This window comes from Typopeltis vanoorti, chromosome 17 (genome assembly GCF_054136105.1).
Source record: "Typopeltis vanoorti isolate ZY-2024b chromosome 17, IOZ_Tvanoo_1.0, whole genome shotgun sequence".
In the NCBI taxonomy this organism is placed as follows: domain Eukaryota; kingdom Metazoa; phylum Arthropoda; class Arachnida; order Uropygi; family Thelyphonidae; genus Typopeltis; species Typopeltis vanoorti.
The window spans coordinates 43,327,734-43,344,281 of record NC_143565.1 but is presented as its reverse complement, the minus strand read 5'-3'; the positions used below and the strand labels follow the sequence as shown (position 1 = coordinate 43,344,281).

General features: G+C 37.6%; 1 protein-coding gene across 4 annotated transcripts in view; it reads left to right on the top strand.

The window, feature by feature from the left end:
- The window catches only part of LOC150097329 (ras-related protein Rab-26-like), an 86,478-nt gene that overhangs the window by 47,808 nt on the left and 22,122 nt on the right, over positions 1–16,548 (top strand). For all 4 annotated transcript variants that reach the window (XM_090407685.1, XM_090407684.1, XM_090407686.1 and 1 more), the window contains 2 exons: positions 3,691–3,757; positions 14,011–14,063. In XM_090407685.1, coding sequence (XP_090263811.1) covers positions 3,691–3,757; positions 14,011–14,063 — 120 coding nt within the window. The remainder of the gene's footprint in view (positions 1–3,690; positions 3,758–14,010; positions 14,064–16,548) is intronic.

Here is a 16,548-nt window from a genome sequence, read left to right as displayed (position 1 = left end):
AGGAAACTCTGTAGGTCTTTTGCCAGCTAGTTTTTGCATCATTCATTATTTGGTGCACCCAGGTAGGATTCCCACTCTTGGTTACTCGGGTTTAACTCTATGAAAACAATGCCAATTAAGCTTTAGGAACACAAGATAGTGGCAATTGTCTATCATATACTCTCACCCTGAGGTCTTCAAAATCATCTGTAGACACTAAGGTGACGAGTAGTGAGTCAGCTGGCTCCCTTTGGATTTCCAGAAGTCAATGCTAAAAAGCATTGCCTATTTCCTTTAGAGAATAAAAAAAAAGTGTTGGATAATTTTAAAAAATTAGCATGTGTAGAATTTCGAATAAGTGTGATTACTCCTGAAAATTTATTATATGCTTGACGTTGATAATATATTTTTAAAAAGCCTGTATGGTAAAAAGAATTTCATTCGTAACTTGTATTTCTGTTAAAATTAAGATATCCAGTTGATAGTTTGAGTTATCTTGAAGTAATTCTCTGTGTTCCATCTTATCTCCAATCCTCTTATATTAGTACAGAAGTTTTTCAGAATACACAAAGCGTCTGAAAATAAAGAGCTCTTTAAATCTACTAGATCATATATATAACGCCAGATAACCCTGGCGAGGTGGAACAGTTGCAGTAGCATCCTTGGCCTTGAGAAATCCCCAAATTAGAAAGATGAACAAAAGTAATTAAGCAGGACCCTCCTGATTATATCTTAATCCATTATTAAATGCATACTGCATATTTATGAGTAGGGATTCACCGCCATTATTTATGTCAGTTTTATCTCTTGCTGTTTTCCTCTGTACACTTGATTTGCCATATTTTCGAGGTCTTGTCTCATATGAAACTTGCTGAATATGTAAGTCTTACATTTCTTGGCTATATACATTAATTGTCCGTGCGGTTAGCCCAGTGGCTTTGCGCTTCGCAACCATATGCCTGGGGAAGGAGTGTCCTAGGTTCGATTTCTGTCGACGACGTGAGGAGCTTAAGGATCTTTCTCAGCCATAGCCAAGTTAGCCGGTCTTGGGCATGGACATCAGGGTTTTTTCTGCCAGTTTATCTTGGGTTTTTCATCCTTAAAGCAGGCAAACCGGGCCCGTGAATACACAGGCTACAGTCATACGGGAAGGAAGGCAATGGGAAACCACCTTGCATCATTATCTCCCTAGTAATGCAACCCTCTCAAAGAGAGGAAGCTACAGGATCAGAATACATTAATTGTTTCAGATTTTCATTACGCACTCATTTAAATATATTTTCCTGTTTTTAAAATGCTCATAGATATAATTAGTATTTGATGCTCTTGTATTCTGCCAGCTTTGCCTCTAATTGCCTTTCATTTGAATTGTATAATACTTATGGACTTTAAAGATACCAAGAAATTATATACTTGGTTTAATCCTTTATCCAAGTGTAAGCAAACAAATTTTGCGCCTGAAATATAATCAGGACTGGGACAGCTCGTATATAGATGCTAATGACTTCACATCACTTGCCTTAGTATTCCATAATGCAAAGCACATCTCCTTGTGAACATGTATAATGCTATGCATTATGGGAAAGGTGAAGTCATCAGTTTCTATATACTATTTTCAGAACTGGGCAACGCGTGTAAAGAAGCTAATGACTTGACATCGCTTGCCTTAGTATCCCATAATGCAAAGCAGATATCCTTATGGATATGTATAATGCTATGCATTATGGGAAGGGTCGCTACCCAGACCAGTTTCGACATTTATTGAGATCTCATCAGTGGAAGCCAGACTCAGAGGTGACTTATGGACTTTATTGATGATTATTATAAAATAATTATGGAAAATTTATTATATTCTTGATCTCCATAAAGTTAGTCTTTATTTTACATGAACTTTATTTTATATATATTTTCATGTGGTTCATGGAATACAAATAAATGTATTATTATTATTATTATTATTATTATTATCCAAGGACTCATTGTGGGAGAGCTCACTACCCCCACTGTCTCCCTTAATTAATCCTCCAACTACACGATACTACTACCATCAACAACACCATCTACCATCCTCCATCACCACTAGTATATATTTGTAAGGTGCATGTGTCCTCGTGGCTGATTTGCTGTATAATAAATTTAGTTTAATCCTTTATCCAAGTGTAAGCAAACAAAGTTTGTGCCTGAAGTATCTTCAGGACTGAGGCAACTTGTGGTAAAGGTGGACCAAGCTCTCATCACTCCTTGTCTTAGTATCTCCCATAATGCAAAGCACATCTCCTTGCAGAATAATGCTAAGCATTAAGGGAAGGGCCACTACCCAGCCATTTTCGACCTTTATTGAGGTCTTGTTAGTGGGAGCCAGTCCCATAATTGGTGATATTAAGGTGGAAGCAATGCAGAAGTCATATTTACCTATACGAGTTGCCAAAATGTGTTTCACCTTATTGTTAAATTACTCTGGATTTAGAGAAAATTGTTGGAAGTTTTTTTCCACTTAGTTAGACTATGCGGGATGAAAAATTCGAGTTTCTGTGAGCCCTGCTACCTTCATATGAGATCGGCTAACTCACCTTTAATTGAAAAAGTCCATATAAAGATTCCTCTCATCATGACGAGAATCAAACTCAATTCGTTTCCAATTGAAGGGTTCAATGTACTGTTGTTCTTCCATCTGCACTACTATCAAGGCAGAAATGGTTTGGTAAATTTGCTAGTCTTTTATTCCTCAAATGAAGTAGGTGAGTGATTTAGCTCTAACATTTTGAAAAATGGAGAATGCCACCCTCCATCTAGATGATAGTTGGCCTATCAATGATTTTAACTGGTATCCAGAATAGAATATATGAAAGACAACTGGTGCCACCACCACTTTGTGATTTCTAATATTATATACTACTTTCTGAAATACTACGAATTCTATGGTCGCTTTTCTTGTTTTGCGGGATTAAAAACCTGAGTTTCCCACGTTAACTTCCTGTCTACAAATCTGAGCTCTACAAAGATTTGGAGTTTCTGAATATGGCAATTCTAATACTCTCATAAGGTATCAGTTGCGATTATTTTCACATTTTCTCCTTAGCATGCAAAACCTGAATTACTTTTTTTTTATTTTAACAAGGTAGTACCTACCTACTGATTATTATTTATCACATTTAAAAATTGTTAACCCTTACTGGTCAGCTGTATATATCTTTTCTCCAAGCAAGATTATTATTAATATTACTACTATATTAATCATTTACTTAATTATTACTATAAAATTTATTATTAATACTACTACTCTACCTGTAGCTACTTGCAGTAGTGCCATCTACTGGATTAGTCTAGAAATCTTTTTGATCACATTTCATAGTCAGATTAAGCTCTTCAAGATTGAAGTTAAGCATGGTATGCTATCATTTTTGATAAGTGTCTATGACAATGAAAAAAGTAAACGAAAAGCAACTTGTTGAATATGGTATTCTTTAATATCACATTTTCTTTGATGTTGCTATTTGAATCTGTAAATTTTCGTTTATGGGTTCTAATCACAACACTTTGGTAATGTTAATTCTCCTTGTTCAGGCTTTTGAAGAAGTAACTGCTGTTCCTAAATTTGCCTTACTTTTTTTTTTTTTTAAATCAGATTTCAAGTAAATATTGCAATATAATACATTAGAAATAGCATTTCATTGCTTATGTAGTTTCATCACTGTAATATCTTTATTATAGATCTGGGACACAGCAGGCCAAGAAAGGTTCAGAAGTGTAACGCATGCATACTACAGGGATGCTCATGGTAAGATCACTTGAATGAATTATGAATAAACTTGCATTTTTTCCCCATGAATATTTCAGTGCATTTTTTTTACTTTATTTTAATGAGAGTTTATGTATATGGATATATATATATGCTGTGCAACAATTAGTCACCTCACCAGTGTAACTTAGTCATTTTTAAATTATTAAAAGCCATGTAGTAATGTCTTAGTAAGAGAGAGAACTCTATGCTGTTTAATTGTACCCACTATGCTCATTTCAATCCCAAATAATAGCTAAAAAAAAATTGATTAAGCAGTTTCAATCTGTCCTCACTATGGAATTTACTAAAAAACGAAAAAACCCATTCTCTTTTTCTTGATATCTCCAAAATTTCAAACTGACATAGAAGTCTTAGGAATAAGCTGCCATACTGTGACTTACATTTTGCAATTGGCTTCCAACATTTTATTATTATTATTATTATTATTCAGGCCTCCAAGGAGTCAAAAGACTCATCGAGGGAGGTCCTTCCTAAGACATAAATTCTGTAAAGACTCATCGAGGGGAGGTCCCCCCCTCAGAAACATAAAGTTTATCATACCACTCTTTAAACTCACTGACCGTTCTCGCATCCACCACTCCATCAGGCAATGCATTCCACGGCTCAACCACCCTCCACACAAAGAAACCACTCCTCACCCTCTTGCTCACAGTTTCCTTTCGTAACTTCCAGGGATGGCCTCTTGTCATCACTCCTTCCCGCTGATCAACCAAGCGAAAGAACTCCCCAGTGTCAACCCTGTAACCACCTCTCAACAGTTTAAAAGTCTCAACCATATCACCTCTCCTTCTTCTATCCACCAAACTCTGCAGTCCACATTCTCTCAGCCGATCCTCATAACTATCCTTGTACAGTCCTGAAACCATCTTTGTCATCCGTCTTTGTATCCTTTCCACAGTTAATTTATCCCCTTCAAATCCTGGGGACCAAATCTGAGAACAATAATCCAAGTGTGGTCTGATCAGAGACTTATACAATGGAATGATAACCCTCTTATCTCTGCAGGTCAGTGTCCTTCTCATAATAGCAGCAATCCTCTGTGTTACCTTCACCACCTTTGCAATATGTCCCCTAAACTTCAGGTTTCTATCAATCATCAACCCCAGATCTCTTGTCTCCCCTACTTCCTCCAGTATAACTCCTCCCATAGAGTATGCAGCATCCCATCGATGTTTCCCAAACCTCAAGACCTTACATTTTGCTGCATTAAACTGACACCCCCATTCATTTGCCCATCTATCTAGCTTATTTAAATCCTCTTGCAGGGCTACCACATCTGCGCTATTACTAATAATCCTTCCCAGCTTCGCATCATCCGCAAACAACTGAATATCCCCCTGCAATCCACTGGCTATGTCATTGATATAAAGGTTAAACAATATAGGTCCTAGTACTGAGCCCTGTGGGACCCCACTTGTAACCCTCTGCCTCCTGGAAACTGCTCCACCATACACAACTCTCTGATACCTATCAGACAGCCAATCCTGAATCCAGTTGACCAATCTGACATCCAGACCCATGTGCTGCAACTTAAATATCAGCTTATCATGTGGCACCCTGTCAAATGCCTTCGCCAAGTCTAAGAAAATTGCAGTATATGCCTTTCCCTCATCTAATGCTCTTGTAACTTTATTATAAAAGGCTAGCATATTGCTAAAACAAGAGCGTCCTTTCACAAATCCATGTTGATTCTCACAGATAACATTACCCTCATCTGCCCAATGCTGTACACGGTCCCTCACTACTTTCTCCAAGATCTTAACAACTACTGATGACACACAGACTGGCCTATAATTAGACACTTCCAGTCTGTTACCACCCTTATGCAATGGCACTATCTTACCTTCCTTCCATTCCCTGGGCACCTTTGCCAAAGCCAGACTTTCATTGAAAAGCCATGTTAAGGGTATTGTCAATTCCCTAGCACATTCTCTCAAAACTCGTGGCGAAATACCATCCAGTCCCACAGCTTTACTGACATCCAGAGTACTCAGTATCTGAAACACACTCTCCTCCTGTACCTCCGGACCTCGTACCAGTCCTATCCCTCTAGCATTAAAACTGACTCCTCTAGGATGAAATACTCCAATAAAGTGTTCATTGAACAATTCCACTATGTCCTCTGCATCAGTCACTCTATTCCCATTTTTATCCCACAATATCATTCTTCCACAGTCATTTCTCCTCCTACTGGCCACATAGCTAAAAAATTCCCTAGGATTTTCTTTGGATCTTAGGGCCAATCTCCTCTCATATTCCAGTTTCGCTTTCCTTACCACACGAGTCACTCTTCTGGCCTGTGTCTTATATTCCTCATGCATCTCTTCACCTATCTCCTTATATCTCTTCCATAGCCTCTTTTTCGCATGCAATTCCTGTTTAATATTGTTGGTCATCCACTTTACTCCAAATTGCGCCCTCTTCTTCACTCGTGGTATACAACTTACCATTGCTGATAACAAATATTCTTTCACAATTTCCCACGCACTGGTGATATCCCGGCCTTCCAATTCCTCCCTCCATGAAACTTCCAAAAGTTGACGTCTAAGACTATTATAATCACCTGCCTTATAATTCCACATAAGTTCCCGTCTCTTTGATACTCCTGCATGTCTATTCATTTTCCAAGTCAACACCATATGGTCACTCTCTCCAACTGGTGGGAGAGATGTCAACTCAGTTATTATCAACTCTTCTGATGCTATAACCAAATCCAAAATTTTTGAACCTCTTGTTCCCTCTGTTACATGTTGCCTAAGACATTTGTCCCTCAAAAATTCTAGAAATTCCATTCCCCTATTGTTACATGCATCTTCCTCTCTCCAATTTATACTACTGAAGTTAAAATCTCCCATAACAATCATTCTTCTTGCACTTGCCAAACTTAGCTGTCTAAACATCTCCTGGTCCCCATCCTCTGTGCTCCTGGGTCTGTAGCAACACCCCACTAAATATCCTGTCTTGCCTACCTCTACCTCACACCATACGCTCTCAAAATCATTTGTCTCACTTCCTTCCAAATTCTCCACTCTTAGAGGACATAGGTCATCACTTATCATGAGCAGCACCCCACCACCTCGCTTTCCCCTCCTATCCTGACGAAAAATGCTATACCCAGCGACTTCTATTCCTGTTTTTATATCCTCTTCTGTCAACCACGTCTCAGTGATCGCAATAATTTTTGGCCAGGCTGATGCTATCTGTGCCACCAATTCCTCTCCCTTATTCCGGATACTCCTGGCATTAGTATACAGCATATAAATGCCATTGTTTCTATACCCAGCATTATCCCTTCTAGACTCCACTGGGCTCAGTGTTACCTGACATTGTCTCCCTTCTCCCAAGTATCCATTCCCACAAGAGGCCACCCCTGCTATCATCCTCCCTGGGACACACTGACTCGTTCAGAACAGCAATCTCTCCAGATGCCTACGTCCTTCCTCATTCAAATGTAAACGGTCTCTCGCATACAACTCCTCTCTTTCCTCAAACGCACTCCAAGCATCCACATATACCAGTCCTCTCTTGTCACACATTCTCGCTATTATGCCATTCAATATCACCGCTCTTCTGCTCAGCTCATCATTATCATACCTAGGCAACACGCACACTATTTTTCCTCTCTCTGTCTTCTTCCGTACAGTCTCAAGCAAAAATCTCATATCTCTCGCTGCCCGACTTACATTACCACTCAAGTCATTCGTTCCTACCATCACAATCATCTCATCCACCCTTTCACCTCTCTTAATTGCCATAGCCACCCTTTCTATTGTTCCTCCTGGCAAACACTCCTCACGCATCCTATCTTGAACACCACGGATCATTGAGTCACCATACATTATACCTCTTACCATTCCCTCGCTCCTATTGTTTCCATTCTCTCCTCTTCTTTCATTCCCATACCTCTCTCTTCTACTGTTTCCATTCTCTCCTCTTCTAGCACTCCCATACATCTCTCTCATTCCCTCTCTCCTACTGTTTCCATTTTCTCCACTTCTAGCACTTCCATATCCCTCTCTCATTCTGTCTCTCCTACTACTGTTTCCATCCGCTCATCTTCTAGCATTCCCATACCTCTCTCTCATTCCATCTCTCCTACCGTTTCCATTCTCTCCTCTTCTAGCACTTCCATATCTCTCTCTCTCATTCCGTCTCTCCTACTGTTTCCATCCTCTCGTCTGCTAGCATTCCCATACCTTTCTCTCATTCCCTCTCTTCTACTGTTTCCATTCTCTCCTCTTCTAGCACCCCCATACCTCTCATTCATACTCCTTAAATTCTCTCTCTCTCCTACTCTGATTCGCCTTGCATTTATCTCTTCTATTCTCCTAATCTTATCTTTCATACTTCTGCTCTCATTCACTAGACATTCCACCTCCTCTTTCAACTCATCTATCTCCCTCTGCAGGTCAGTCACTCTTAATCTAAATTCACTCTCCCAAACAAAACCATCTCCTAAACTTCCACAGTCACTCACACCTTCCACACTATCAACTATTATTTTCTCATTCTCTCCTATCATACTACTTGTCTTCCTACATTCATTCTCCGTTCCTGGAGCAACAAAGTCGGATATCGATATATCTAATGTACTTATTTCCTCCAACTGCCTGCATTTTGCGCAAATACGCTCTCCACTCTCTTTAACAAGCCACATATGTAATTCCCGAGAAGCATACATGCCGCAAGTACCGCATGCCACAAAGTCCCTTATGATATTGCTAATAATAGAGTTCTTAAACGGCGGAGGACTTGGCGTTACGCCACTTGCGACTGCTGCTGAATCCACCATCATTCCTTACTGCCGAGTAGCGTAATCTTTAATAATTATTCAATTAATAAATAAGAGGGGAAAAAAGTACAAACATCAGAACATTTAAGTACTAAATATAAAATCTATAAAATATTATATATAAAATTTGGATTTATATATAAAATATAAATCCAAAAAACAACCACTGAAGTACACTCGTATTCAGAGAAACAATTTAGCACTCAAAAACGTAGAAAAACGGGGAAAAAAGCGGACTATTCACCGATTAAAAATCACTTTCTTCTGCACAGCTCAAATTCACCGCCACGTGCTACGGCGACGCTAGCGCCACTCCGCCATTTCTTTTGAAGATGGGTGGAATTTGATATTCTAATTTCATCTTTTTGGAGTATCAATGTAGGGAAAAAAGCCTTTTTTGTCTACTCATTTTCTGTATATCAGTGATCACTTTCATGATTAGAAATACCATGCAGGACTTTTTTTTTTGTGATATTTCTCCAGTGTTCTGTAAGTTCCTCAAGGATATGCAGAAATATAAACAAGTTTAAAGCTAGTCCTATAGAGTTTTCTATTAAAGAAGGAATGACAGCTTAAAATGAGAACCATTATTGATGGTGTTGCATTTTTAACAATCTTGGATCCTAGACCATCTTTTGATGGTGTTACAGTCCGTTATAAACTTAAATACAGCAGGAAATAAATTCCAGTGTTTTCATATTTTAGATCTTTTCTTCTGCATATGAATTTATGTTCCTCTCAAGTCAAGCATAGTGTTAGTAATCACAAATCACTGTCCAAAACAGAAATTCAACATGATTGGTAGCAATGAAGTTATTTCTGCTCTTTTCTTTCTTGAAATGTTCAAAATATTTTCATTCAGTCTGGGATTTATTTCCTTCTGTATTTAAGCTTATAACAAGAAAGAACAAGTTTCTTTCTTCAACTACCAGTTAACGATTCAAAATATTTCTACTCTTCCTTCCATAGAACATTAGGCCCAAATGTCACTTTGTCCCATTTTCCAAATTTACCCTATTCTCCTCTGGAAATTATCTCCATAAATTTATGTTTAGTATAAAATATTATAACTGTGATCACATTTCCTTGTATTGTTTTGCCTGAATGAATCATTTAAGAGTTATTATTGAAATGAATCTCACCCGAGTTAGTCTTCAGTGTGATATATGTAATTTTTGTGAAAGCTGACATTCTTTTCCAGATGATGCCTAATCTTGAATCTCCTCTTTTTGACCCTTTTTGACTTGCTGTGGGTTAAGATTTTCTTTCCTAATGTCTATTCATCTACTGTCTCTACTATTCTTCCAATTCGGAAAATTATTTGGAACTCTTTAACTGCCAGCCTTGTTGGCCTAGTGGTTAGCATATTCACTCTCCAGATTGTGCAGTTTGAATCCCATCGTGGGCATGGATGTTTGTGATTGTCTGTGAAAATACTAGTGGCAGTGGTGATGGTGGTGGCCAGTAGATGGTGTTGGTATAGATGATGATGATAGTTGCAGTTTGCTGTAGTTGGTGGATTGAGTGGTGGAGATGGAGAGTAGTAGAGTAGATGTCCTCCCTTGATAAGTCTTTGGACTCCTTGGAGGTGTCACGTAATAATAATAATAACAATAACTTCTTATCTGTGAAGCTTGATTTCATGCACTCTAAATTCCCTAATAGTAACGTCATATTCCTTGGCAAACTTCAATGTCTACAATTCTAACTGGCTCCACTGTTTCAAATTCCACTTATCAAGCTGGAAGAGAAGCAGAGATATTTACTTAAGTAAAAATTTGAAACAAATCATTCATCTCACAACCGGGATCTCTGAACATTCATTTCACACACTCTGGATCTTTTCTTAACCAGTTCTAGGTACATTGTTGAGGTGACTACTCATCTTGGTAATTCAGATGACAATCTCAACCAAGTGTCATCTCTTGCAGAATGTTTTCCCTTTCAGCTGTTTACAACCTTGTATGGTTTGCATCACAACAATTCCAAGTGAGAAGATCTTCATGACTTTTACTTCTCCTTTCCATGGTCAGACTATTGTTTCCATTCTTCAGATCCAGATACTTGTTGTGATCATGTTACAGACATTATCTATGCTGTAACGGTGGTTCTCATATCTCACTCTGTTCAGAATTTTTACCCTATATCCAAGCCATGCTTTCCAAAAACTGTGGTAGGGCAGTCCAAAGGAAAAAAAAAACAGCTTGTTGAGAGTGGTTGCATTTAAGCTCACAATACTTGCAAAACCATTATTAAAAAAAAGCTAAAAGCTAAGTCTGACTTGAATAAGATTAAATGTACAAAACTTGTCACCTGTGCAAATGGAAGTCGTACCTTCTGATTCCTTGCAAAAGCTGTAGGACATAATTTTTGCCCATCTGTGCTTTCATTTCATGCCATCTGAATGGTAGCATTGCAACATCACATTCTTCTCATTCTTCTCATCCAACTCCTACAATGATAAAAGCAAATCTCCTTCTTTACCTACAGCAGGCATACAATGCTTCCTATAGCTTTCTACCGTAAAGACATCAGAAAATATTGAAATCTGGATACCAAAAAAAAAAAAAAAAATAGTTTCTAGTCTTGATAGAATCCTACTAGTTATGCTCAAGAATGTGCAGCCAATTTCAAAAAAAAGGTGATTAGTATTTGCCATCCAACTATTGTCTTGTTTCTTTCACCTCAGTGTTGTCCAGCATAATGGAGAAGGTCATCAACAATCAACTTCTTCAATATCTGGAAAACTGTCAACTAATCAGTGACTACCAATATGGAATTCACCAATCAAGATCCACAGCAGATTTCGTGACCTACATCTCCCACCTCTGGACGCATGCCATGGAAAAGTTTGGAGGAACCTGTGCTATTGCACTTGACATTTCCAAGGCATTTGATAGAGTATCAAGGGCTTTTCATCAAATTCTCATCTTATAGCCTGCCTTCTTCCCTTTGTAACTGGATTGCTAGTTTTTTCTATCGAGTCATTCATTACATGTAACGATGGAAGGAATTCTCTCTTCAGATTTTCCTGAAGAGAGAATTCCTTCCATCATTAAGGTAGATGTTTCTCAAGGCTCTGTTATTAATATGAACAACCTTCTTCCTTTTATATATATAAATGATCTGCTCTCACTGACCTGAAACCCTATTCACAGTTTTGCTGATGATAGCACTCTCCACTCATCTGATTAATACAATAAACCTTGCAGTTCTTTGAGATGTTTATCTCAATCTTCAAAATCATCTACAATAAGTACTCAACACTGATATTCACAATATCCTGCAATGGGACAACAGCAATCTATTTATCTTCAGTGCTTCCAGAACACAAGTTATGCCTGTTTTCTTGCAAAAAAAAAACTTGCTTCTTCTCCATTTACTTTTGATTATGCTCAACAGTCAAGACTAGATCTCTCTTCTTGGACTGAGTCTTACTCCTATTCTTTCCTGGCATCTTCAGCTTCCAGAAAATTTGCCATACTTGGCCAGTTTCTTATTCTGTACAATTCTGAAATCTGCCCAGTTTTGGAATACTAATCTCACATTTGGGATAGTGCCCCCAAGCTTCTCTAAATAATTCTTGATGCTGTCCAGAAGAGAATGGTTTGGTTGATTGATGACCCTCTTCTTACAGATTCTCTTCAGTCATTGTCTCATAGACATTCAGTTTTTGCATTGTCTCTCTTCTACAGATATTTCCATGGTCACTGATCGGCAGAAGCAGCATCCATTATGCAACCACTCCATTTTTGCAAAACCTACACGAACATGAGCAGTAGCTGCCCAACATCCTTTTACAGTTGAATTACAGACTCACAAACCTGTTACTCCAAGTGATTTAGTATTTTAGTAATTTAGTGGATTGCAGGAGGATATTCAGTTATTTGTGGATAATATGAAGCTGGAAAGGGTTATTAGTAATAGTGCAGATGTGGTAGTCCTGCAAGAGGATTTGAATAAGCTAGACAGATGGGCAAATGAATGGGGGTGTCGGTTTAATGCAGCAAAATGTAAGGTCTTGAGGTTTGGGTCACTTCATACTCTGTTGGAGTATGAAGGAGTTGTACTGGAGGAAGTAGGGGAGACGAGAGATCTGGGGTTGATGATTGATAGAAACCTGAAATTCAGAGAACCTATTGTGAAGGTGGTGAAGGTAACAGAGAAGATTTCTGAAATACTGAGAAGGACGTTGACCTGCAGAGATAAAAGAGTTATCATTCCGTTGTATAAAACCCTGATCAGACCACACTTAGACTATTGTTCTCAGATTTGGTCCCCAGGATTTGAAGAGGATAAATTAACTGTGGAAAGGGTACAGAGGAGGATAACAAAGATGGTTTCAGGATTGTACAATGTTTGTTATGAGGATTGGCTGAGGGAGTGCGGACTGCAGAGTTTGGTAGAGAAGAAGGAGGAGGAGAGGTGATATGATTGAGACTTTTAAACTGTTGAGAGGTGGTTACAGGGTTGACACTGGGGAGTTCTTTTGCTTGGTTAAACAGTGGGAAGGAGTGATGACAAGGGGCTATCCCTGGAAGTTATAAAAGGAAGCTGTGATCAAGAGGGTGAGGAGTGGTTTTGTTTCTTTGCATGGAGGATGGTGGAACCGTGAAATGCATTGCCTGATAGAGTGGTGAGAGCGAAAACGGTCAATGAGTTTAAGGAGTGGTATGATAGACTTTGTGTTTCCTAGGAGAGACCTCTCGCGATGAGGCTTTTGACTCCACAGAGGCCTGAATAATAATAATACTAATTTTTAATTTTAACTGTTAATATTTGGTCCTTTTATACTAAGTAAGAGCCATTTTCTTTGGATTTTATACCAATAAAATCCAAATAAAATGGATTTTATTGGACCATTAATTGGACCATGATTCTTTATAAATATATGTATACAATCGTCTGCAAGTTTTGCCAGCTTAAATGTCACGCGTCATTTCAATTTTAATTAATTTTACTGTCGTTACTGCATTCCTTTTTAGCATTTAATGTTAATGTACCCATTTCTTGTCCTGAAGAAGCCAGACAGACTTAAGCTGGTGAAACTTGTAGATGATTGTATACATATATTTATAAAAAATCATGCTCCAATAAAATCCAAAGAAAATGTCTCTTACTTAATAATAATTTTTTTATTCTATCTACTTCAGTTCATTGGAACAGTCTTCCCCATGAAATATTTCCTGAGGACTACAATCTCCATCTTTTCAAGAATATGTGGAGATCTTTTCTTTAATTAAGAAAAGACTCCACTAGATTACTATATCTAGTAAACACTACATATAGTAATCTACCTTGGTAAATTACAAGGTAAATATAGTAATTACCTTGTCAATTCTCTAAATGAATTCCTAAAACAAAATTTAATATGTCATTTTTGATTTTTTAGAACACCAGTTATTATAGATCCTAATAATATCTGTTACTCTTTCAGCACTTCTGTTATTGTATGACGTTACAAACAAAACAAGCTTTGACAACACGAGGGTAAGTAGAAGTAATTGTTATTTTGCAGTATGGTGTCTTGTATTTCAAAATTTGCAGCTTGTCTCAAGCTATAAACTAATCATGCAGTTACTACTTCAGAGTGCTCATGTTATAGATATGTTCAGCAGTGGCTGAAAATATGTTTACTACCAGTGGCTGAAATACTGGTAGTAAAATTCCATGCTAAACAAAATGGAATCTATTAGTAACACACTACTAACAACACGTGGCAGGCTATAGGTAGGTATATAGTAAGATTTCTTGTGGAGATATTATCTGCATTCCAGTTTTGTCTGTTATCCTACAAATCCTGTGATATCGGCGAAGGTTGGAAGCTGAGTGACTTTGAACTGGAAATGATAGTAAGAGGCAGAGGAGCTAATTAAGAGTATCTTGTAAATTATTTTTCTGCTATGCTTGCCATGCATAACATTATCTTAGTTATATTAACAGTGGTATACAGAAAACAACTTATGATATGTATGTGATCAGAAATAGCCAGCTGATATCAGAGGCCAACAAAGTATCGACAGGTTCATAAAGTCCACTAGACATAAAACATTTGATCAAATTGCTGTTGTGTAGTACAACCAAGAAATGTGAGGAAATGTATCTGAATTCTTCTTTCATCTTTCATTAGATTATTGTTTTCCAAATGATTATAACAATGGATGGCAGTTAAGCATACCATTGCTGTCTAACAAAAACCATCATTGAATTGAGGAAGGCTGGAAAAAGTTGTTTGTATGGAATAATGAATCCTAGTTCCAATTATTTCATTCAGATACAAGAAGAAGGACATGGTAACAACACAAAGTCATGGATCAGCCCATTATGCTTTGCCATAGCAATATAAGATCATTGTGGTTGAGATTTGAGATGACTTGAGACCAGTCTATTATGTCTGCACATTCCTCTGACTGGTTTGTCTGTTTGCAAGATGAAAAATCTAGGTTTCAGGGGGGAAAAATCATTTCATACACATATGAGACTGGCTAACTCACCTTCAGTTGAAAAGCCATTATAAAGGTTCTCTGCATCCTGGAGATTGAACTGGTTATGATGGTAGAGAATTCTTCCCTGGTGCTATTTAAATCCTTTGATTTGTCTTAAAAATGAACACCTGCTTGAACATTGATACTCACTATGAGTATTGTTTACTCAGCATGCATGTGATGATGCTTCCAAACAGGATCATATACCATGTCACAAGGCTCTTATTTCATGAAGAAGTGTCTTCCAGGAATGTAATACTGACTTTACCTTAATGGAATGTACGACATTGTTGGATCTCATTTACTAATGAGCATCTTCTGGATGTGGTGAAATGAGTTGCTTTTGACAGGGACTCATTATCAGCAAATTTGAGGGAACTGCAGGAATTCATTATGTCTTCTTATGGTAGAATACTTATGTAATTGTATAATGTGTAATTATACTTCCAAGAACCTTGAGTCAATATTGAGACTGTTTGAAAGTTCCTGCAACATGGTATCAGTTGGATATCTGATAAACTACTCAATGTATGTCCACACTGATAACGTGTTTGTTCAACTGAAGGTGAGTTAACCAGTCCGAATTATAGTGGCAGAGTTTTTTCATCCCATAAAACAGACAAGCTACTCTGAAAAATTAGCAGACAGAAATATATTTAATGGATGGAGTGGGTCAAGCTCACCTTCTGAGATGAGCCTTCAGATTCCGGGGGGGGGCAAGTAAAACAATAATTTCTAGAATTTCTTGAAACATTTGTGTTTTTGAACTGGTTTTCAGTATCCAGGATTTTGAACTACAGTTTTCAATGACAGTATTCAAATTATTTTTGAGAAAAGAATGAATGATACTTATTTGATTGACCATTGGAGTTGCATTCATTATTTACATGAAACCAGAACTGGTAACATGTACGATAGTCACTTTAACAGTTATGCTAGCATTACTTATTCAATTTTAGCCACATGTGAAATAATGGTTATTTTTTACACTGGAGAAGCATCCCTGAGAATTTCAGTGATAATTCTGCAATGTCAATATCAGTGCAATATCAGCATTGATATTGCAATTGCTGATATGAAAGGAAGCAACATGAGAACAGAGATAGATGAACTGATGCTTAGGATATTATGAAATATTGGTGTACATGACACAAAATGAATTGGCAGTGACTAATCTGTTTAAGTTTCAGCCCTAGCATGATCTCAAGGCAATGGAAAGAGTGTAAAATAGTTTCGTTACATAAAGTAAGCTCCAAATTGAATTAGGGACTAGCACATCTGAGTTAAAGTTATGGAATTTGTTAAAAGCACAGTTCAAGAATGAGCCAATAGGAATATGATGTTCTCTTGTGGGGGAAGACCACGAAGAGTCTTTCTTGATTTAGTATTTTACTTGTACTCTATAATACAGTGACAGTTAAGTTGGATAAAGACTATACAGAGGGGATAATATTGCAAATGGGGATTGATAAAAAGAAGACTGATTGATG